The 24,861-nt window shown below is 34.2% G+C and overlaps 1 protein-coding gene across 1 annotated transcript; it reads left to right on the top strand.

Moving 5' to 3' along the window:
• The first annotated feature begins 1,979 nt into the window (after positions 1 to 1,979).
• On the top strand, positions 1,980 to 23,946 carry Titin1 (Titin-like protein). The gene is given in 11 exon segments (NM_001114933.1): positions 1,980 to 4,481; positions 5,031 to 5,121; positions 5,124 to 5,126; positions 9,013 to 9,978; positions 14,093 to 15,084; positions 17,891 to 18,703; position 18,879; positions 18,882 to 22,006; positions 22,893 to 22,905; positions 22,908 to 23,931; positions 23,934 to 23,946. Coding segments are annotated over 11 exon segments (9,543 nt in total).
• Positions 23,947 to 24,861: the final 915 nt, after the last annotated feature.

Here is a 24,861-nt window from a genome sequence, read left to right on the forward strand (position 1 = left end):
TTTTAGCTCATTAATTTACTTATACGAAATAGTCCTTTGCATAAGCAACATAGGCAAAAGCAAATATGGATCGTATGATTAAAAAAAATCCAATGTAATTAGTAATGTTGTATTAAATATAGATTTACTTTAATGTATCGAAATTATTTCAGGTCTCGGAATGCATATAAAAATGCATTTCTAGTTCTTCGCAGTTGCGTATTCTACCCTTTCTGATAGAATAAGCGTCATGTGTACTTCACTATGATTTTAAAAATATAAATCATTAATGATACTACTGCTATAAAAATAGGTGATTTCTTTACAATTTTTTATAAATTTGAGAAGCGGTTAAAACACCGCCGCGAAAATACAACTTTTTTGTTCGGTATAGAGACAGATTTCGACCGATTACAAATATTTGATACCGGTTTAAACCGATTGCTTCATAAACCATATTTTTACCACACGGATTAAAAAAATTTAGATAAAATGATTGAAAAACATGTTATTTTTAATTTAAAATTTTATCAATTATCAATAATCAATGCATAAAGTAAATCAATAGATTAAATCATAATTTTGGTATACTCTGTAGGTATTTTGTTTCTGTAGGTGGTGACAGTATATATATCCCATGCGGAAAATACACGTTGGAAAGGCATAGAAATTACTGGCACCGACATAATTATATTTCCTAGCTATTTTGCCATGGGGCACTAAATTTTATTAGTGCTTGCTCGCTTCGCTTTGACTTTTACCAATACAAATTAATTGTCATTACATGCTACACCTACTCCAATACGGCTGCACTGAGTAATATTACCAGTAAATACGCACTTTGATCGCATTCTGTCTCATGGTGATATCAGTGTCCTGGAAATGTTCCTTGAACGAAAATTTGTCTCTTAGTAACATTAACATTTTCATCTACAGTTTGTGCAATTGCATGAATGCAATAAATATATAAAATAAATTGTAATAATGTAATGTGTTGTAATTGTAATAATAAAATATTACAATTTATGCAATTTATGCAATTGCTTAGCTTAAGAGCAATTGCATAAATTGTAGATGAAAATGTTAATGTTAACTAATAGACAAATCGTTCTTTAAATTTCGAATAGAAGCTTAGTAAATCAAAATCTTCGTTATGTGTTACCAACTGTTGTTTAAACTAAAAAGAAATTAATTAAAATTATTCTTAATATTATATTCTGTTGCATGGCCAATACTAACATAACATTATAATAGTATACCGCTTTTTGTTTGTGGGGGTAACTAATTGATAGATGACATAATTGCATCTTGACTGGTGGCTTGATCATATTGCAACAGATATAAAGCTTATTGATTTCGATTTACGACTACGATTGCGATTTATTTATATATAATTAAAAAAACTTTATAAAATTATGATATATGTATATGTTGTTACTAATATAGAAATGGTATTTTATAAAGTAAGTACACACATAAGTCCAGATCGTTCAGCGTGTACCTAAAATAACAATAAGAAAAACTTTCCTATGGTTAACAGATTCAATGAGTATAATAGTCTTTATTTTACTTTTATAGTAATATTAGTAGTTACTACTGTAGCATTACTATGCGCCTCACAACCGGTCGCCACTTCTCCTGGTACACTCATCCAAAGAATCGCCAACTGCCGACTTGTCTTGGTCGGTCAATCTTGCCCACAACAATGATACTGAATGACTACCATGACCGCTCTGTCAAGAGTGATACGACAATGGAGTTGTAATACTATTTCATTATTACTTACTCTTGTCATTATGAAAAAGCAAAACCCGTCAGAAAGGCACTGTGTATAATTACATGTTATTAATTTAACAATAATATAAGTATTGTTGTTTTTAGAATCTCGGACACGTACTCAGAAGACGTTTGATCACAAAACACAAATTCAGACGACTTCTACAAAGAAAGTGGAACCTACAACAGGAAAAACAAGTTATTCTACCACTGAAGAAACTAATATGTTAAAGGTGGAAAATATTCAAGACACCGAAACAAAAAACATTACTACAGTACCTTGGCGTAAGAGGGAACAACTGGATATGCATTTTAAAAAAGAAGACACCTTAGAAATAAAACACTGGAGAAGATCTCGACCAGAACAAAATAAAGATACCGAGCATACAAGTATGATTGGAACCACTACTTCAACAAAAGAAGATAAAACTAAAGAAGTCTTTGAACGTGGTGTCATTGAAGAACATGTCAAAGTTCAAGAAGTTGTTGAAACAAAGTTATGGCGCAAACCAAAAACTATTTCAGAAAAAAAAGATTTACTTCAGGTTTCTACGCATGAGGATACCAATATTTTAAAGGTCGAAAACTTGCAATCAGTAAATGTTGATACTACAAGCAGTAAACTAGAAACTAAATCATGGCGTAAACCACGGCTTGAAGAATCTTTGGAAGAGGTAGGCCCTACTAAAGGTGTTAACGAGCCTGAAGTATGTCATTGGAGAAAACCAAAAACCTCAGAGATTTTAAAAGATAAGAATGAAGAAGAAATACGTGTTCAAGAGATGAAAAAACAGAGCACGAAAGCTTTGGAAGTTAAAGACGAAAGCAAGCAAAAGATTCCATGGACTCAAGAAGCAATAAAATTGCGGCCAACAAAGGTTGAAAAATCACCCATCGAAAAAGAAAAGATCGAAGATGTAGCTTTGAAACCAGTAAGAAAAGATTCTTTAATGGATGAAAAATCAAGTGAAATAAGTGAACTTCAGAACGAAAGACAAATAACTGAAAAGAAAGAAAGTCTTCAGGAAACTCAACTTCAACCAACCGAGAAAAACAAATTACTTGAAAACATTGTCTCTGAGGAAAGCAAAGAATCAACTGGTAAAAGAAGACAGAGGGAAGAGATTACACAAAAAGAGGTAGCTTTAAAGACTGTACGAAAACAAGAGGAATTCACTGAAGAAAAAACTGAACAAAAATCTCTGAAGCCCGTGTTAACAACAGAAAAAGAATCAAAAGAAACAGAAGATAGAATCAACACTAAAGACACGAGAAAACCATCAATCCCATGGACTCAAGAAGCAATTAAATTGCGCCCAACAAAAATGGAAAAAACTCCGATTGAAAAAGAAAAGTTTGAAGACATAACATTAAAACCAACAAGAAAACAGTCTTTGGTAGACGAAATAACAGAGGAAGTTTGCGCATTAAAATCTGCACTGGACGACATTGAGAAAGAAGAGCACAAACCAGATAAAGTAAGCGAAAATAATGCCCCTGAGGAACGTAAGTGGCCCACCGGAAAAAGACAACCTAAAGAAGAGACCCCACAAGAAGAGGTCGTTTTAAAACCCACACGAAAGCAAAAAGAGCCTGAAGAAGAAAAGTCCGAGGAGCGTAAATGGCCCAGTGGTAAGAGACGACCTAAGGAAGAGACTCCACAAGAAGAGGTCGTTCTCAAACCCATACCAAAGCAAATGGAGCCCGAAGAAGAAAAGCCCGAGGAATTTCAACATAAAGCGGTTAAAAAAGAAAAGAAAATTGAAGATGCAACACCTGAGGAGCATAAATGGCCCAGTGGTAAGAGACGACCAAAGGAAGAAACTCCACAAGAAGAGGTCGTTCTCAAACCCATACCAAAGCAAAAGGAGCCTGAAGAAGAGAAGCCCGAGGAAGTTCAACTTAAACAGGTTAAAAAAGAGAAGCAAATTGAAGATACAACACCTGAGGAGCGTAAATGGCCCAGTGGTAAGAGACGACCTAAGGAAGAAGCTCCGCAAGAAGAGGTCGTTCTCAAACCCGTACCAAAGCAAAAGGAGCCTGAAGAAGAGAAGCCCGAGGAAGTCCAACTTAAACCAGTTAAAAAAGAGAAGCAAGTTGAAGATGTAACACCTGAAGAGCGTAAATGGCCCAGTGGTAAGAGACGACCTAAGGAAGAGACTCCACAAAAAGAGGTTCTACTTGAGCACGTGAAAAAACAAGAAGAAATAGATGAGGAAAAAATTGAACAAAACGTACTGAAGGACGTCTCAGAAACAGAGAAAGAATCAAAAGAAAGAGGAGATAAAATCCAAACTAAAGACACGAGGAAATCATCTATTCCATGGACTCAAGAAGCAATCAAATTGCGACCAACAAAAGTTGAAAAATTACCAATGGAAAAAGAAAAATTGGAAGACATAACACTAAAACCCATAAGAAAAGATTCTATGTTAGGCGAAAAACCAGAAGAAGCTAACACATTAAGAGCACTAGTGGACAAAATCCATACAGAAGAACAAGAACTCAAAGACAAAGAAAGGGTACAGGAAATCCGAGACGAGCAAATGAAAACAGACAAACCAGTAGAAGACGCAATGCCTGAGGAACGCAAGTGGCCTACTGGTAAAAGACGACCTAAAGAAGCGACTTCACAAGAAGAGGTCGTTCTCAAACCCGTACCAAAGCAAAAGGAACCTGAAGAAGAGAAGCCTGAGGAAGTCCAACTTAAACCGGTTAAAAAAGAGAAGCAAATTGAAGATGCAACACCTGAGGAGCGTAAATGGCCCAGTGGTAAGAGACGACCAAAGGAAGAAACTCCACAAGAAGAGGTCGTTCTCAAACCCATACCAAAGCAAAAGGAGCCTGAAGAAGAGAAGCCCGAGGAAGTTCAATTTAAACAGGTTAAAAAAGAGAAGCAAATTGAAGATACAACACCTGAGGAGCGTAAATGGCCCAGTGGTAAGAGACGACCTAAGGAAGAGACTCCACAAGAAGAGGTCGTTCTCAAACCCATACCAAAGCAAAAGGAACCTGAAGAAGAGAAGCCCGATGAAGTCCAACTTAAGCCGGTTAAAAAAGACAAGCAAATTGAAGATGCAACGCCCGAAGAGCGTAAATGGCCCAGTGGTAAGAGACGACCTAAGGAAGAGACTCCACAAGAAGAAGTCGTTCTCAAACCCATACCAAAGCAAAAAGAGCCTGAAGAAGACAAGCCGGAGGAAGTCCAACTCAAACCGGTTAAAAAAGACAAGCAAATTGAAGATGTAACACCTGAAGAGCGTAAATGGCCCAGTGGTAAGAGACGACCTAAGGAAGAGACTCCACAAGAAGAGGTCGTTCTCAAACCCGTACCAAAGCAAAAGGAGCCTGAAGAAGAGAAGCCGGAGGAAGTCCAACTCAAACCGGTTAAAAAAGACAAGCAAATTGAAGATGTGATGCCTGAAGAGCGTAAATGGCCCAGTGGTAAGAGACGACCTAAGGAAGAGACTCCACAAGAAGAGGTCGTTCTCAAACCCGTACCAAAGCAAAAGGAACCTGAAGAAGAGAAGCCCGAGGAAGTCCAACTTAAACCAGTTAAAAAAGAGAAGCAAATTGAAGATGTAACACCTGAAGAGCGTAAATGGCCCAGTGGTAAGAGACGACCTAAGGAAGAGACTCCACAAGAAGAGGTCGTTCTCAAACCCGTACCAAAGCAAAAGGAACCTGAAGAAGAGAAGCCGGAGGAAGTTCAACTTAAACCGGTTAAAAAAGACAAGCAAATTGAAGAAGCAACGCCCGAAGAGCGTAAATGGCCAATTGGGAAGAGACGACCTAAGGAAGAGACTCCACAAGAAGAGGTCGTTCTCAAACCCGTACCAAAGCAAAAGGAACCTGAAGAAGAGAAGCCCGATGAAGTCCAACTTAAGCCGGTTAAAAAAGACAAGCAAATTGAAGATGCAACGCCCGAAGAGCGTAAATGGCCCAGTGGTAAGAGACGACCTAAGGAAGAGACTCCACAAGAAGAGGTCGTTCTCAAACCCATACCAAAGCAAAAGGAACCTGAAGAAGAGAAGCCCGATGAAATCCAACTTAAGCCGGTTAAAAAAGATAAGCAAATTGAAGATGTAACGCCTGAAGAGCGTAAATGGCCCAGTGGTAAGAGACGACCTAAGGAAGAGACTCCACAAGAAGAGGTCGTTCTCAAACCCATACCAAAGCAAAAGGAGCCTGACGAAGAGAAGTCCGAGGAAGTCCAACTTAAGCCGGTTAAAAAAGATAAGCAAATTGAAGATGTAACGCCTGAAGAGCGTAAATGGCCCAGTGGTAAGAGACGACCTAAGGAAGAGACTCCACAAGAAGAGGTCGTTCTCAAACCCGTACCAAAGCAAAAGGAACCTGAAGAAGAGAAGCCCGAGGAAGTCCAACTTAAACCAGTTAAAAAAGAGAAGCAAATTGAAGATGTAACACCTGAAGAGCGTAAATGGCCCAGTGGTAAGAGACGACCTAAGGAAGAGACTCCACAAGAAGAGGTCGTTCTCAAACCCATACCAAAGCAAAAGGAGCCTGACGAAGAGAAGTCCGAGGAAGTCCAACTTAAACCAGTTAAAAAAGAGAAGCAAATTGAAGATGTAACGCCTGAAGAGCGTAAATGGCCTAGTGGTAAGAGACGACCTAAGGAAGAGACTCCACAAGAAGAGGTCGTTCTCAAACCCATACCAAAGCAAAAGGAGCCTGAAGAAGAGAAGCCCGAGGAAGTCCAACTTAAACCAGTTAAAAAAGAGAAGCAAATTGAAGATGTAACGCCTGAAGAGCGTAAATGGCCCAGTGGTAAGAGACGACCTAAGGAAGAGACTCCACAAGAAGAGGTCGTTCTCAAACCCATACCAAAGCAAAAGGAACCTGAAGAAGAGAAGCCCGATGAAGTCCAACTTAAGCCGGTTAAAAAAGACAAGCAAATTGAAGATGCAACGCCCGAAGAGCGTAAATGGCCCAGTGGTAAGAGACGACCTAAGGAAGAGACTCCACAAGAAGAAGTCGTTCTCAAACCCATACCAAAGCAAAAAGAGCCTGAAGAAGACAAGCCGGAGGAAGTCCAACTCAAACCGGTTAAAAAAGACAAGCAAATTGAAGATGTAACACCTGAAGAGCGTAAATGGCCCAGTGGTAAGAGACGACCTAAGGAAGAGACTCCACAAGAAGAGGTCGTTCTCAAACCCGTACCAAAGCAAAAGGAGCCTGAAGAAGAGAAGCCGGAGGAAGTCCAACTCAAACCGGTTAAAAAAGACAAGCAAATTGAAGATGTAACGCCTGAAGAGCGTAAATGGCCCAGTGGTAAGAGACGACCTAAGGAAGAGACTCCACAAGAAGAGGTCGTTCTCAAACCCGTACCAAAGCAAAAGGAACCTGAAGAAGAGAAGCCCGAGGAAGTCCAACTTAAACCAGTTAAAAAAGAGAAGCAAATTGAAGATGTAACACCTGAGGAGCGTAAATGGCCCAGTGGTAAGAGACGACCTAAGGAAGAGACTCCACAAGAAGAAGTCGTTCTCAAACCCGTACCAAAGCAAAAGGAACCTGAAGAAGAGAAGCCCGAGGAAGTCCAACTTAAACCAGTTAAAAAAGAGAAGCAAATTGACGATGTAACGCCTGAAGAACGTAAATGGCCCAGTGGTAAGAGACGACCTAAGGAAGAGACTCCACAAGAAGAGGTCGTTCTCAAACCAATACCAAAGCAAAAGGAGCCTGAAGAAGAGAAGCCCGAGGAAGTCCAACTTAAGCCGGTCAGGAAAGATAAGCCCATCGAAAAAGATTCACATATAATAGAAAAAGACAGTACAGGTACCTACATCTTTAAATTACTTTATTATATTCTTAATTTGAAGAAGAAGACCAAAATAGCTTAGGATACTCACGAAGGGTTTAATTTGGTCATACATACCCTAATAGCAAGTTAAAATTCACATTCCAAATAACATCTGAATTTTTACGATGATTTCGTTGATAATCTTTAAGTTTAACAGCAAAATTGAAGAAAGATTACATCTCATAAATGTAATTTATTAGCTGAAACAGATGCATGGTTGATAATATAAAAGTAAGCAGTTTCGATTATACTCGTGAATAATCATGGCAGGCCTTCGCTGTTTATCTTATAGTCATCATCAAAGATATTGTCTACATAAATTTGGGCGACTTAATTAGAAGTGATGACGATCTACGAATACTTACAAAAATTTAGAAGAAAACTTATAGGTATGCTCGAAGGAAACGTAGTCAAACAGAATAGATTCAGAATATTTTAAAAAAGTCGATTTTATTTAAATTATGTGGGAATGCAAAGTTGAAAGTAGCATAGTAGTATAAGCCTTTATCTCCTTTAAACTACAAAAGCGCCGCGTTACGCATAATAATATGTACACACATATTCGCTATTACAAAAACATGACTTGATGTATTCAATATCTCTTGTCACGACGGAAACAAAAACATGTGGATTCCGACGCAGTATTTTATACATTAAAGAAATATAATATATTTTTGTTTAAGTTAATTAAACAAGTACTGTTGGATGCTTGGGTTTCTTAATAAAACTTCCACAATCAATTTTGTGCTTGTATTTCCTTTATACAGGTTTTTGTTAATTTTTTACGTTACGAACGAGTTAGCTTGGCACGGCCATTAATTGAAGTGTGTAAAAATTGTGTCGGTGAACATAAATAAGAATTTAATATTGCTCAGTAAAATTTCGTAGGTGTTAACAAGTACCTAATGGTTGTGAGGATATTTTACATTATTATTTATTCGGTATTACCATGTTATATCGTTAGAGTTTCATTAGTATTACCAATCTTAAAAGAATCATTTCGCTTCTTTGAAATAATTTGAAAAAAAGTGCATGGAACTTGAAGTTCATGAATTAGTACTCATAAAAAATATCAAAAAACCTGAGTACATTGTCATAACTACTTTGTAATATATTCTAGGAGATTATTCTCGACCATGAAGACAGGTGGGGATTTGCCTTGACACAATAAAAGCGTATCAGTGACATTAAATTTGAACGATAATTAGTTGATTATAACATGGTATACAGTTAGACACAAAGATCTATTCATTTCTTTAAATTCACGAGACCCGAAAAGTTATCGTTACAAACTGCATACCCGATGTCACTGTCAATTAAAATGAATCTAAGCACATCATAAATTTCAAAGTCTATAAGTAAGCAGCCGTTTCGAATATACACACAATCACATTCGGGTATACATATGTAAATCGAAAATATTACTTATTTGCTAGGCAGTCGGTTAAATATTACAAAATTTAACATAGAGTTTAAAAATAACCATGACTGTTTTACAGAATTAACTCCACGTATCATTCAGCCATTAAAAGCCTTGAACGTGTTGGAAGGTGAAAATTTTGAACTGGTTGTTACTTATACACCAAGAGATAAGATTCCAAAATGGTACCTCAACAACCAAGTTCTAGAAGATAATGATAATTTTGCTATTACTACACAACATGGGGCATCTAGGTTGCAAGTATACAATGCCAATAAAAAGAAAGTAGGAAAGTATGAAGTTATTGTTGAAAATGACAATATTCTAGCAAAAACAGCATGCTCTGTTAAATTAACGAAAAATATAGAAGAAAATACTGTCTTACCCCCCGTGTTTGTGCGAGCTCTACAGCCAAATAAAGTTTCTTTAGGAACTATTGTGCTTTTGGAAACCGAAGTTGTGTCGAATCCCTGTGCTTCGTTCCAATGGTTTATTGACACTAATGAAATAAATTCGCTTATAAAACAAAACAAATTAAGTAATGTTTATGTATCTCATAATGAAAACGTTTCATGTCTTTGTATTGAAAATATAAGCAAAGATCTGATAGGAGTTGTAACGTGCCGAGCAGAAAACTTTGCAGGCTCTGTTTCTACATCAGGAAGTTTGATTTTAGAAGAACAAACTTGTATAGATGGGGATGCTCCTTTAGTATTAGCTCCCCTAGAAACTACGACTGTTATGGACGGGGAACGGATTTCGTTAAATTGTAAAATACTTGGTCGACCGTGGCCCAAAATAGATTGGTTTCATAATGAAAAACTTATTGAAACAGCAAGAGACATAACTATTAGCCGACAAAAGTCTGGTCTTTGTGAAATACATATAAAAGAGGCATTCCCAGAAATGGCAGGAATTTATAAATGCACAGCATCAAATCAATTCGGAAAATGTAGCACGGAGTGCATATTAAATATAGAAGGTAGCAGGATAAATTTTTATTATCTGTACATTTGCATGTTATCATAGTTGCATGAAAAATGCTGTTCTATGATACTTACGACTTTTGAAATAAGTAGGCTTTAAAACTGTAGTTTTTTTTTTAATTTACTTTAACATTAATGAATGCACAACATTTGCCATGCATCTGTATTATGAGTAAGCCTAAAGAGATTTGAAACGGAACGTTTTATAATTGCTATTTGGGTTATTGGGTATAGACATGCTTAACATGCTCAAAAAATATTTGCACCGCCTTTTTGACTTTTACTTGCAATTTAAGTTAAATTTTACGATCATTATAAAAATAAATATGCTAACCATCTATCTATGCTTAGTAATATTAACTGATTTGTTTGCTTCCCACGTTTATATTTGAGGTACATTTCAATATTCTAAAAGATTATTACGAACATCTTGGTTATGTTAGAATAACTGCACTTTTATTTAAGTAATTGATTCTTAGATATTATTATAAGTTCTAAGTATCTTTTCTTTTTCAGCTTACGAATACGTTCCTAGTGTTTCAGAGGAAGATGTGTTGAGTGACGAAGTAAGTTTTTTTTGCTTATTTATTTTATTTTGTGAGCATTACCGTTTGTTTTGAACGCTTTATATCTCAACACCATAGTTTCATTATACCTCTAATCGAGAAGCCCGTCATAAATTTAGTTTATCCGAAGTTATTCCGTATTACACATTACGGGGTCCGAATGATTGATGAAAGGAACCTGCAATCTAAAATTCGCCATTGTTGATATAATATTTTGTGATCGTTAAGCGTAGACTACGAAATATTACAGTTTTACGCTTATGTCGTGTTGACGGTAAAAATTCAGTTTTCAAAAGAATTTGCATACATTGTGTTGGAATTACATTTTCCACATTCCTTCCACAATTCCTCAAAAATAAAAAAAGGGCGGTAAAAATAATACCGGTGCAAAATTCGAAAATTTGTATATATTATTAGGAATTAAATATTATTATCGGAGTAAGTCAACTAACTAACTTATCATTTTTCTATAACATCCCAATAACATTAGCCATATAACAAACACGAGTGGTTCTTACCAAAATTCTGATTGTAGTAGTATAGGTTGTAGTAGTGTAGGGCGCCTTGAGGAATTTGTTGAGTCACATACATCACACATTTTGAAACCCAGTGAATGGTTATTTCCTGAAACAAAGGCCTCTATTCTTATTTAAGTACATAAACATTGTCTCGGACTAAGGTTTTGATGCGCCCCCAAACTATCATTTAAAAGCAATGATATGTGACTTGGCAGCTTTTTGTAAACGGGTCAACTATCTCAGGGTTAATCTGGTCTTTAGTGATTATCGGATTCCATAGACAAAAGCGATTCTTCATCGTAGAAATCATTCGTGAACACGTGGTAGGTATGTATTTTCTTAAAAAATTGGTAACTGCCTGCGGGCTTTGAATACCGGCATTTTTGTATCTAAATTTTTATTTTTTTTCAGAAAACGAGCGATGTTGAAGAATTTGCACCACGGATAGTAAAGGCACTACCCACTGTGGTCACAACAACTGAAGGAAAATTAATAAGGTTCTTACTATTTGAAATTTTAATTTAGAATACTTATTAGAGGATCGAACACTCCATAATATATTTATTATATACTTATATATTAATTTTATATGTATTTTTCAACGTACAGTTAATGTTTTTTGCATACCTAATTGCTGTTAGCTTAAGGTGCTATTCCAGCTACTCATGGATTACTAGGTGAACGGGCTGAACCTCAAAGAATTTGCTAACAATCGGTCCAGCGAGAGCAGTGAGAAGATCGGGCGAGAAACTCAATGGGTTGTATCTAGAGTCTAGTTCATAATAATAGTGAGGGAGTTCGCATAGGGTCCCTTCTTTATTTCGCCAGTTGAAACAATAGGAGTTTTATTGTTGTAGCGGCATAAACAGATCTAAGTTATACACATTATATTTTTTTGTCCGTTTTAAATTTTCGGCGGTAAAAAGGCCCCGTGTCACAGACTATCTTATTTTTCCCACCTCTCGTGTGTTCCGGTTTACGCATCATCATAAAAAGGTGCGTTCTTAAACGCCACAATAGCATGGTGATCGGTAGTTAAAGAGCCTAAAAGAATCGAAAACTGATCCGGGGGCTCCGACAAGATAGTTAATGTTATGGCCATCTTTGCACAGTTATTATGTCCGCCGTTAAATACAGTAGTACCTCGCTATACGAGTGCCCTAATATACGAGTGCTTTGAGATACGAGCGGCCGAACGGGCGATATTTTCCTTTGAGAAGAGAGCAAAATTTGAGATACGAAGAATCGCACACTATACCACTGCAGCGTCTAACAGTTTCTCCCACCTCAGACTAGACCTTAGTCTGTGTGTTTGTTAAGTAGGATTCGCGTTTTTTGCTTTTTTTCACTTTTTCTTTTATTATGTTTTTATGTATTTATAATAAAAAAAAATCTTATTGTAAATACTTTTTTTTTTCTTATTCAAAAACACTTAAAAAAAAACGACTGAGGTGTTTTTTGAGAGCTTTGGAACGACTTAATCGCATTTCAATAAATTTCAATGCGGAAAATTGCTTGGAGATACGGGCAAGGTTACGAAACGAATTAAACTCATATGTCGAGGTACGACTGTAATATGAATGATCTAATAATTGATAACTACTTATTTACCTATTAATTTATTCAGCCCGAATACTTGTTTAAAAGATTATAATATTTCATTCACTAGAAATAGCATTGCAATGGATGAATATCCATATTCCATAAATAACATTTCTATTATTATATGAAATAATTGTTAATATTTTAGTGTAAATATGTTAATTTTTACGCACTAGTAATATAATAAATGAGAACAGCCAATTCTATTTCAGCATATAAATTATTTTCAACTTATTTTAGTAGCTTAAACATACTGATATTATTATGCAGTGTTAATTGCTGTTCTGTGCTTTTAGATTGGAGGCGAAAGCTATTGGCATACCTAAACCACAAGTCAGATGGTTAAGACAGGGTACCGAACTTCTTCAATCTACTGAGTATCAAATTGAAGAATTAGACGACGGTACTTCTATTTTAACAATGCCAGAAGTTTATCAAGACGACACAGGAGAAATTGTCTTCGAAGCCTACAATCATCTTGGGGTAACAGCGACAATTGCTGCGTTGTCGGTTGAAAGTTAGTATGGAAGAAAAATACATCCGGGTTTTATTCTATTATTATACAGCATTATAATAACCTTTGTTTGCAGTTCAAAAGCTCTGCGACCTCTCATTTTCCTGAAAACCTTATTCCTACCCCCATATACACGATACAGTTTACACTACGCGCCATTTACTTTTCAGCAAGAAAATATTTTGGACCCAAAAAAAATTTTACTTTTTAAATGACGCAAATTGTTTTTAGCACTTGTATTTTTTTTAGTAACAAAAGATACCTTAATGTTTTGCTCATATTGAATGTTTAATTAAAAAGTAATCTGCAAGAAATGACTTCACTGTTATAAATTTTTTATTATAGGTATTGTGGGAACACAAGAATATAGAAAGCCCGAATGGGTGACACACATGGAAGAGTTACAAGCAGCTTTGAAAGGTGAGCTTTCAAATATTGTTAGCAAAATTTTCCAAACATTTTTAGCACAGCACGTGATACGTTACATAAATCTACGAAGAACTTGAAAGTAGAACTCAATTTGTTTATTTTCTTTCATGATTCCTGTCTATTAAGTGGACTGGAAGAGTTAGAGTTTAGCAACAATACGTACCATTGTAATTTTGATTGTGTAATTGAGCATAATATTCAATCCATTTATAGATATAACGAATATGAATCGTTTATGGGTTTTCCTTTAAATTTTCAGCAACACAATCTGTGCCTACATTTGTGAAGGAAATTATCCCAGAGCGAGTACACGAAGAAGAAATAGTCACCTTCGAAGCGATTTATAGCGGAAATCCAACGCCAGGTATTTTTAACATTTTCAAATTAAGTAACATTTACAAAATACTTAAGTTTTTATTGATTTTATAGAGAAATATGAATTTCAATAACGAAAATGTTTCAGAAATACTTTGGTATAAAGATAATAAGGTTATACGTACTGATGAACGTTTCATTATTGAAAACAAAGAAAATCGTACCACATGCACAATTAAAAAGGCAACCAAAGACTTAGAAGGCACATATACCTGTAAAGCTGTTAGCGACATTGGTTTAGCAGTAACCAAAGCGAAGCTGCAAGTTTTCCAAAGAGGTTCCAAAATTAAAAAAGGAAAAGAGACGAAAGAAAAAGTTACCAAGCAAAAAGTAATTAAGAGTGAAGAAGAATCTGTAGGTGTTGAAGATACCCTTGATTTTGCTACTGTTTCTGAAGTTCAAGCACTAGATAAACAACATTCTACAGACAAAGTAAAGAAAAGAAAAGCAAAGATTGTCGTGAGTGAATCTGAGCATATAGAAACTGAAGATATAGCACTACAAAAGAAAGTAGATGAAAAAACAAAAGGTATACCAGTCGAAGAAAAAGCAAAACCAATTTTGACTACACATGAACACGTAGTTTTATCCGAACAACAAGAAGGTGAATCTGTTGAACCGTTTGATGAATCCTACCAAACGCAGAAGGGTATCATTAAAATGGTGGAAGCTGATTCAAACCTTGTAGCTGAAGTGAATGAGTTACTGGAAGTTATTAACGCAAAAGAATTTGGACCAGGAGAGACGCCTTTACGAGAGCTTGCTAAAATTGGTTATTTGTTAAGACGAGGTATTACGATTGAACAAATAGAGAGTTTGTATGATTCACAATACTTCCCTTCTCTTCTGATTCCTCAGTCACAATCAGCTCTAGTACAATTAGTTGAAAGACAAGGTCACGGAGCGTTGATCACTGAAGTGCTTACAGAAGAGACGGCACAAGATGAAGATATTATTGCCGCCAAAGTAGGTTTTAAAGCTTTCCTTAAAATGGTCGAAATGAAGCATTCTTCTGTTGAGGAAGTTATTGCTCAGTTTTATCCAGAAGATTTTAAGCCACGTTCCTGGGAACAAAGAGCAGCAAATGAGGTAAATAAAGTACTTTTTGTTAACATGTTTAAGTCATTTAAATTGTTATATTAATTTTAAATTTTTCATTGACACTAATTATAATCTTTTGAATTCTATCTATCCAAACATTTGATGAATCCGAATCATTTAGGTATGTGAGATTGGTCAACCTTGATTATCAGGATAACAATTAATTGCAGGTTATTGTGGAAGCGACTGCAGATCATGTAGTCGAAGCACACACCACAAAAGTCATAAAAGGTGAGTCAGAATGAAGTATGTTGAAAATCATACCCAAGATTCACGGGTGCAAAATTATAATTATCTGATTTTCGCTTTATCAAAAATGGTGTGTCAGTTACATTTACTATGAAAATTAATTAGTACTGTTATTACTGTCATAAGAATAAGGTAAGTAGAATAAATACGAAAAGGTTAAAAGTAAATGCTAATATTAGTTTTAAAAATAGTTGAATGTGGATATAAAATTATTATGCTGACATTATAAGTTTATATTAAATAAATAAAAAACTATTCACAATACGCGCTGAATTAAGAATGACTGGTTTATGTACTGGTCCTATAAACCTGCTGGGTAGTGAAAGCTTATTAAGGATTTAAGCTTGTTGAAGCTTTTCGCGAGGGCAATTTTCACTTTTGAGCCTTCTTTACTGGAAGCTTGGGTCATAGACGAGTTTGTCTAAACCAAATAAATGTTAATTACATTTTTAATAATTTTATTAATATTAGGGTATTGGTAAGATTTCAAAAAATAGTGTATATAACAAATAATTACGTATTGTAGATTAGGTCACCGTATATTCTTAATTATTGAAATGGAATCATGCTAGTATAATAAAGAAATGGTAATCAGAAAATAATATTTAAGTAGGTAATCATTTATCATCATTTATCATTAAGTAATCATCATCATCTCAAAAGTATTTTAGTAACGAGATTACTAGAATAGCGATTGTATTGTTTAATAAAAAATTAACACAGGGTTTTGTTTATAGATTCAAGTAAGAGGAAAGAAAAAATAAGCAAAGGTAAGATTATGTGTAAAATAAACACTAAATCTGCAGGTTGCAGCTTAAAATGACCCGATATAATCAATATTGTTAAAATTAAGTTCTTTTTGTGGCCTGAAGAAAATTTGCGCTTATTACACACATTAAACAGAAATATAGCACAAACAGAGACTGTGCTCAAAAATTGTGTAACTTCTTAATTTAACATAAATAACAATAACCTATCATGGCTTTTTAGTGCATTTAATGCAAAAAAAAAACAGTGTTTTTTTTAGCTTGTAAAATATCATTTCAATTCAAGTTCAGTTAGTTATTCATACACTTAAATGTGTGCAATAATTTATTAAACCTATATTATGTGTATTTGTTTTCATAAAACGTTTTTTATGTTTACGATAAACGGAACACATGTACGTGATTCTTTTCATTTCCACCTTTAAAATTTATGTATCCCTTCGGTAATACTGATCGCAGACGCACTATATTATAGATTTTAGCTACTTACCTTTACATACCAGAACTACAACACAATTATAATAATTTATACCCATCAATTTAACCGAGCCTTTTTAAGCCAATACATATTTTTTACTATTGCCACCATGATTTTGCAATTATGTAAATAGTTGTGAATGTTTTAAAAACTTATCTATAGTCGTGTCAATCAAAAATCAATATTATTAATAGTCGTCTCACGTAATATGAAGATATATTAATGATTAATATGAATTTTGGTTTTGCTATTTTTTATACTTTCCAGACTGTAAGCCATTTTCAGTTGACATTAACTAAAAGGAACTGTTTGAAAATTGTTTTATCATATTATCATTATTTAAAAAACGAAAACAGGTGACGCTTTTATATTATAACTTAAAAGACTGATCGGTTCATGTAAAAAAGCCCCCGTTACTAAAGTCGTACAAAATCAAAATATCGTATTTCTCCACATAAGTTACGTGCTTTATTCATACTATTAGCTTAATCTTTTAAAATTAATACCTATTAACTTTTAAAGTGACCTTGCATGATGATTGAAGCTTGTAAAGTTAAAACGAAAGTTCGTGTATTGGTAAAGTTTTGTTAATTACCAAATTCGAAGAAATGCAATAATGCGTAGTTAATAGTTCTAGGTAATATTATTGAATTTAATTATTCGCAACATTGCGTCATTACCATTACATATTACAACGTATTTTTTAATGATTTATTTTATGCAAATAGAGGCATGGCTTAAAGCTTAAACAGTGTTTTCGCAATGCTTTGGAACGGCAAGTACTTGGGCAAGAAATCTAACACTAAAAGGTAAGGCTAAAGATATCATAATCCATTACAAAGATAAAATTTTGATGAATTAAAACTTCTTTGAATGCACGATTTAAAGTATTCGTTAATTATAATACTATTAGCGCCAACCTGGTTGGTGGTTGGCTACAGGAACCCATATACATTACAACGTGATTATTTATTGTAAAATGTAATATATCGAAATATATAAATATGTTTAAAATTATTTATAGAAGCTTGAGATTTTTAAATAGACGTAGTATCAGTATAAGTATATTAATATATATTATGTATATAAGTTGGTTAAAAAGGCAGATGTCTGTTAGAATTTATCCTAGAGTCGTTGGATTATTTTGTTTATTTGAATACTGAAAAATTAAGCAGGTTTAGCTGTCTTATTTTCCTGCATCTAGCTGAGTACTTTATTCTATTGTAAATATTCTAGTAACATACCAAGATTCACATTTAAAAATCATAGTACCACAATATTAAAATTACTTATTTAATCTGTTTGTCAGATCACAGATAAGGTAGTAATAATACAAATCTCAATCAATCAGCCAGTTCAGACTTTTATCCAACTTGTACATTTCCACCTAATACACTTTACTATAAATATTACAGATAAAACAAAAATACAGAAAAATATTATCGAAGAAATTGTAAAACAAGAAGAATCGAGTCAAAAAGCATTAAAAATATTGAAACCTTTACTCAGTGAAGATTGCAATGAGAGTGATGAAGTCCAAGAAATTCACTCTGAAACTATAAAATATATTAAGGAAATTGCCACGGATATACCTGATACTAAAATTGAAGTAATTCCTGCTAATGAAGCCAGTAACATTTTACTAGAAAGACGAGAAGACGTTAAAGCTAACATAAAATTAGATACTTCTTTTCCAATTATTGAAAATGTGCAACTAATTCAAGAAAAAGAAGAATTTCTTCCAATTAAAAAGTTTCCGCATAGCAAAATAAAGTCAACTGTGACAGAATCTGAATCGTTACAAGTAACAGAAGTAGAGCCAGCAGGAGCTATAAACGAATATTTCCAGAATTCGAGCAATGCAACTGAAAACATAGCTAACCGAAAAATAATTTTGTCGGAAAACATTATTACTTCCGAAACTCATGCAGCTGGGATACTGGATGATTTAGATACTCAACATGAAAATAAGCGTATGGAAACAGCAAAATCTACTTTAATTTTAAACAATGCAGTAAACGTCTCTCAGCATATTTTACCCACTGAAGAAAGACCTTTAGATGACTTGAAAATTAATGCATCAAGTGCAGAGATAGCATTTTCTCCACTCATTAGTTTAAATGTAATAGAAGTAAACGAAGATATGAAGGAAAAATACCTGGAAACTCCCGATATTGATAAAGGTCTGGTACCAAATCTAAATTTCAATTTACTTGAGCCAATTGAAGTAGGCGAAGTTTTTGTAGAAGACAAATCAGGTAAATACTACCCTGAACTAATTGTACCAACGGAAACAGCCCGTAAAGATGTTCTTGTATCTAACCAACTCATAACAGAAATTCATGATGTCCAAGAGAAGGAAGGAAATGTTTCAGATTTGAAAGTACCTCCAAAACAGGAAGCTAGAGTAGATATAGCAATAAAAGACAGCTTAATTATATCATTTGAAGAGCTAAATGAAAAAGAAGGCCACCTTCCAGTACAGGAAAAGCCTATACAACAATCAGCCCTTAAGGATGTAACTTTACATTCAAGTCTTGGTAATACTATAACGACAACACATATTAAAGAATCAGATTTTGCTCCATGTGATACTCCTAGTAGAAAAGCAATAATAACCATTAATGAACACCTGCACCAAACTAATTCTGAAACAACTACCGCTGATTCAGAGACGATACTTGAAAAATCAAAACCTACACCTGAAAGTCATGCCGACGTCTCTATAACAGCATTGGACAAAAATACTGTAGAAGAAGTTGATGTTCATGAAAAAGAATTTGAATTAGTGATTAAGGAGGACAAACAAATGGTAAAAGCTGATGTAGATATTAAATCCATTGAACCAATTGTCATGTCCGAAATTTTACATATCACGACCACTGATGAAATGGCTAAGCCTCAAGTAGTGCCGGAAGAGACCGCATCAAAATCTATCGAAATGACCAAGGCTAAAATAATCACTATACCTTTTATACATGAAAAGGAACAAAATGAAAACTTTTTGTCCAAAAAACCCGAAGAATTTGATACATCTTTGATCCCAGTTATGCCAATTACAGTTTTAGAAACACAACTGTCAGAATCGGAAAATAAACTTCATCTCAATAAAATTCCTAGTATTAGTCGCGCGGAATTTACACTCACTCATCAACTTAAAATTCCAGTTAAACAAGAAATTAATACTACTGATCAGATAGATTTCATGACTTTACCTAAAGAGAATACTGGAACAGCATCTATAAGCAGAGATTTACAAAAGGAAATAGCTGTAATTGAAACCACTGTAGAAGAACAATTAAATAAGTTAGAAGAAAATGAAATACAACATAACAAAGTAAAAACTGGTTATATTAGTAACGAAAGCATAAATGTGACTGAAATAATACCAAATATTCATGAAACAAAACTTACGATATCTGAGGAAAAAACAAAGCAGCTTGCTACTTTGGACATTAACTCAGATCATAAATTAGCAATAACTTCGGAGATAAACCTTAAAGAAAGGTTGGGAAACCTTAAGTCCACTATAATGGAAACCGAGGAAGCTAATTTAATATCAACTCATCTACAGTCCATACAAGTACTTGAAAACAATATTTTGGATAGTCAATCTACATTAGAAAATGACATCCACCCGTCCCCTAAAACAATTTCCTCTGAGATTGTTCCGTCTCAGGAAATCCTGAATATTACGGAGATTGTACAACATGAAAAAGAGGAGGAGTATGAATATTATAAGCTGCCTGACACGTCAACTGCTAACCCTTTTATAACTGGACACCTAGTTGCTGTTTCAACAGAAATATCACCGGATGTAGACGTAGGTGACACCGATATTGTTGTAGATGATGTTAAAACAGCTAATGTCAAAAACATAGCTTTTAATGAAATTATTATCAGTACAGTTGATTGGCATGAAAAAGAAGATGAAATTAAAACAACATCAACACCAACAACTGTTACAGCTTCAGTAGGATTAAACTCAAGTCAAGCATTACAAATTGATGAAAGAAGTACAGAAATAAAGCCTACATCACTCATACAAAATAAATTACCTTTTGCAAAAGCAGAACAAGATACTGTGATATCAGAAGCTTTAACTCAACAGGAAATTTTGGTACATTCCTCTGAAGGAATACTTTCCGATATAAACAAAAACCAAAGCGAAATGCCAGTTATATCTGTCAGCACACTACATCTACCACAATGTGATGAGAAGACACTTATTGAAACAGAAGACTATTTAAGAGACACGATATCACCAGAAATGCAGCATGCCGCAGTCGCTTTTAGATCCCAGCAAGGCATACAAACATCCGAAGTGCTATCACAATCACAAAGTCTTGAAGCATCTCAAGATTTTGATATGAAGTATAAAAATGCTGTATCAAAATTAGATGAAAATTATGGCAAAATTGCTAATTCTGAAGAATGTACTGTAAATCAATCAGTAGGAAAATTGCTCGAACCAGCTGTGAAACCGCAACATTCTGACTTAAACGCAATCTGTGAAAATGCCCTTGAAAGAACCGAAATTATTTTTGGGGAACGTGAGAGAGAATTAGATTTATGTAAGCCATTAGCTTCCAATATTACCCCTCATATTACAGAAATCCATGCAGTTGAGACAAACTCTACAATTATAGCAGAAAAAGAACAAGAGTTAGTTTCACAGAAAGCACCAAATGTTTTAGAAGCTTTTATAGAAGTAGTTCCGCACCAGAGTGCTATCGGCATGGAAGTATTAGCCTCGGGGAATATAAGCAAATTGGAAAGTAAAGACACAAAGCTTGTAAGTGCAGAAACAACGCAGGATAATTTACAAAGCTATGTTCAAGAAGAGATAGTACACGGAGAAAAAGAATTTGAATTTGTGGATACTAAGACAATAACTGCAAATGCTTCAGAAATAATTATACAAGAAAAGGCAAAGGAAACTTTAGAAGTTCAACCAATGGAAGCCGAAAAAGATCTTCGAGCAGCAATTCTAGATTCCGAAGTCAATGCCAAACTTGCTTTTAATGAACAGCAATCATTACAAGAGACAGAAATAGTTTCAAGTCAAGAAAGTCAGAGCTTTAGTATTTCAGATATTAATTTAGTAAACGTATCTACTGGTCACGAAATGCAAGAAGCAATAAAAGAATATGAGTTATTCATTGGAGAGGTAGAAAATACTTTTACAATACCGACTGCGGATGAGAAAATTGGTACTGGTACGGTTGAAGAACAAAAACCTTTGAATATAACTGTAATCATTGCAAATGAAAAAGAAAACACAATACAGGATACTCCTGTAGTTAAAAAAGAAACAACACAGCTTATTATTAATGGTAAAAACTACGTCGATGTAACAGAGGTAATGTTTTCTGAAAAAGAACAAACTTTTCATACTCACAATAATTTAGTAGAAGACAAATCAGTGGCACCAAAAACTGATATAATTTTAAAATCCAGTATAAATATTAACGAAACAAATGCAACAGAAGGCGATGTTCCATTTGAATCAGATAAAATCCAATATTTTGAAGCTAGCACAGATATTCACGCTAACGATCACCTACAGATATCAGAAAACATAACAGTTGAAAAAGAAATAGAAATAAAGCCGATGCTTTTCCCAAAAACGACTCTTAGCGAATTCAATATTAGTCCACATATGCATTTAAATGTTGAAATTCACCAATTTAATGAAAATGAAGAAGCACTTGAAGAAACGGAAATCGTTAAACAGGTAAAAAGTGATGTTTCGTTACAGACATTGAAACATCTGGAAGTTAGTGAGATTAATTTCGGAGAACAGTCAGAAAAGTTATTACAAGAACAAAAATCGAAAGATGCTAGCCCACACATTGGTATCGAAACTGGAGAGCATATTTTAATTACTGAAACGAATATTCAAGAATCTGAATCTACGTTGCATAGAAATACATCCAATATGTGCAAGCAAGGCAATTTTTCTGTTGAAAGTATATTACCCCTTCAAATTGAAGAGGCAATCGTTAAGGAAAAAGAAGGCAACTTGGCGGAGTTTGTGATAAAGACATCTGAAAAACCTGAAGTTACCATCAAAACTCAAAATTATTTAGTAATTTCCAATGATATAATTAGGGAATGTGGACGAAATATGGAGGATAGCCTAACTATACCATCCTTATCTTCTCAACAAGGTGTTGAAATAAATCCAGCTACACACATCACAGTAAGTGAGATGGTTCCTGTTGAAGGTACTGTTAGGTTTGCTGACACAACTGACACAAATACAGAAACTAAGGCAACTCCCAAGCAAGTGGTTAATACTGAGGTAGTTAACAATGACCACCAAACTATCGAAACTGTTAATAAGATCGTCCCTGACTATATGACAGAAAATAACAAAGCTCAGGTAGCAATAGAAGCACAAAAAAGCATTGTAACTTCTGAAGATTACCCTCAAGAAACCTCAGGACAAATCTTTACTACTACAGACAATAATTTCAAACAAGCTGCTCTAAATATAATTGAAATGAAACATGTTCAACAAACAGAAATTCTGCTTCACGAAGAAATAGGTAAGTTCGCTAAAAATCATGTTGATAATATACAGAAGGCAGACGAAAGTCACATCATACTATCTGAAATAACTCAAATAAAACCAGATGTGATAGATGACTTACGTGACATGTCTTCCGCAATAAAACCTCAAGTTGGAGAAGTTTCATTAGAAATTGAGGCACATAGATGCTACGAGACGACAGAAAACATAGCTCACGAAACATCGTACTCCATAACGCACGATAAAAACATAACCAAACAAGTTTCTGAATCTGTTTTAGAAGTAAAACCCTTAGAACAAACAGAAATAATAACAAGTGAACATACCGGGACTATAACAGCTAATTCAGTTGAAACACAAACAGTTACATTAAAATCAATAGAATTACAACCACTGAGTCAAAGTGAGGTTTTAGTCAATGAATCCGAAACGAATTTAATAGACATTGACAGAAAGCTTTCACTAAAGGAAAATGCTACTGTCAACTTTAACACTGCGCAAGGCTTAATTGTAGATCAGGTTCTAAATGAGGAGATTCCGTACGATTTTCGACCGAGTAATAATAAGCCATTGGTAGCTCAGCATAATATAACTCCATTAACACACATCGAATGTTCAGAAAACATTGCGGAGGCACGAACTAATCAATTCACCTCTGATAAAGTACATCTTCAAACACCAAAAATTAAATCAACCGAAATGATACCCTTAATAATAACTGACACTCAAAGTATGCAAATGGAAACAGAATTTAAGTCATCAAAACCAGAAGAACAAAAAATTAGAGAAAATTATATTATTGCTAACGAAACAGAAGTTATTTCTGAGTATTTTAATGAACAAACGGCTCCATGCTTTTATGAACCAGTCGATTTATTAAGAGAAGCAGATGAAAAAATTCAACACGATCAATCAAATCGGGTTCTTATCACAGAACAAGATGGGCTTGTTGATGGTAAGTAAATAATTTCTTATAAAAATAAAGCATAATTCTATTGTATCTCGGCTATCTCATCCTTCAATTTTTTTTATTTTTTTTTATTACGACTTTATTTTTGTTTAAAACAAATCTTGAAATTATTATATTTTTTGCTTCAAGAAAGATGTGTGGCATATTAATTAAAAGGGTTTTTCAATACATTTACTTTCTTACTTTTAGAATCAAGCTTCCTTGTATATGAGACGTTTGAAAATCAGTACGTAATGGTAGTATATGAGACTCTCTCTCACTCTTTATAATAGTAAAATGAATACTGAATTAAAATCATTGCAAATTATGACGTTACACTTCGTATGAAAAAATTGTGTTAATCGAAAAAAAAAACAATAGTTTAATAAAATATTTTGAAGTGAAACAATATTAATGCAAAAATGGGAAAAAGCTTTAAGATTATAGTTATTGTTATAGATTATAGTTTAAGATTATAGTATATATAGTTATACATATTCATGTATAAATAAAATAGGGAAAATGAAATTAATTATTAACGCGTAAATTTCAGACAAACTCGAGAGAATTTCAATATCTTCACGATCTGATGTTGAGGAAACGGAAGAAATAATCACTAAATTTGTTCAAACACCTGGCTATAGTGAGCCTCAACAAATTAAAACTAAAAGAACCATTCTCCGAAAGAAAAAGAGGGTTGGCGATGAAACAGGCGACGTCGTCATTGAAGAGACATTAGACGACGAAGATCTCAAAAAATCAATTAGGAAAACAAAACATGATCTGAATATTG

The sequence above is a fragment of the Bombyx mori genome, chromosome 1, assembly GCF_030269925.1.
Source record: "Bombyx mori chromosome 1, ASM3026992v2".
Lineage (NCBI taxonomy): Eukaryota > Metazoa > Arthropoda > Insecta > Lepidoptera > Bombycidae > Bombyx > Bombyx mori.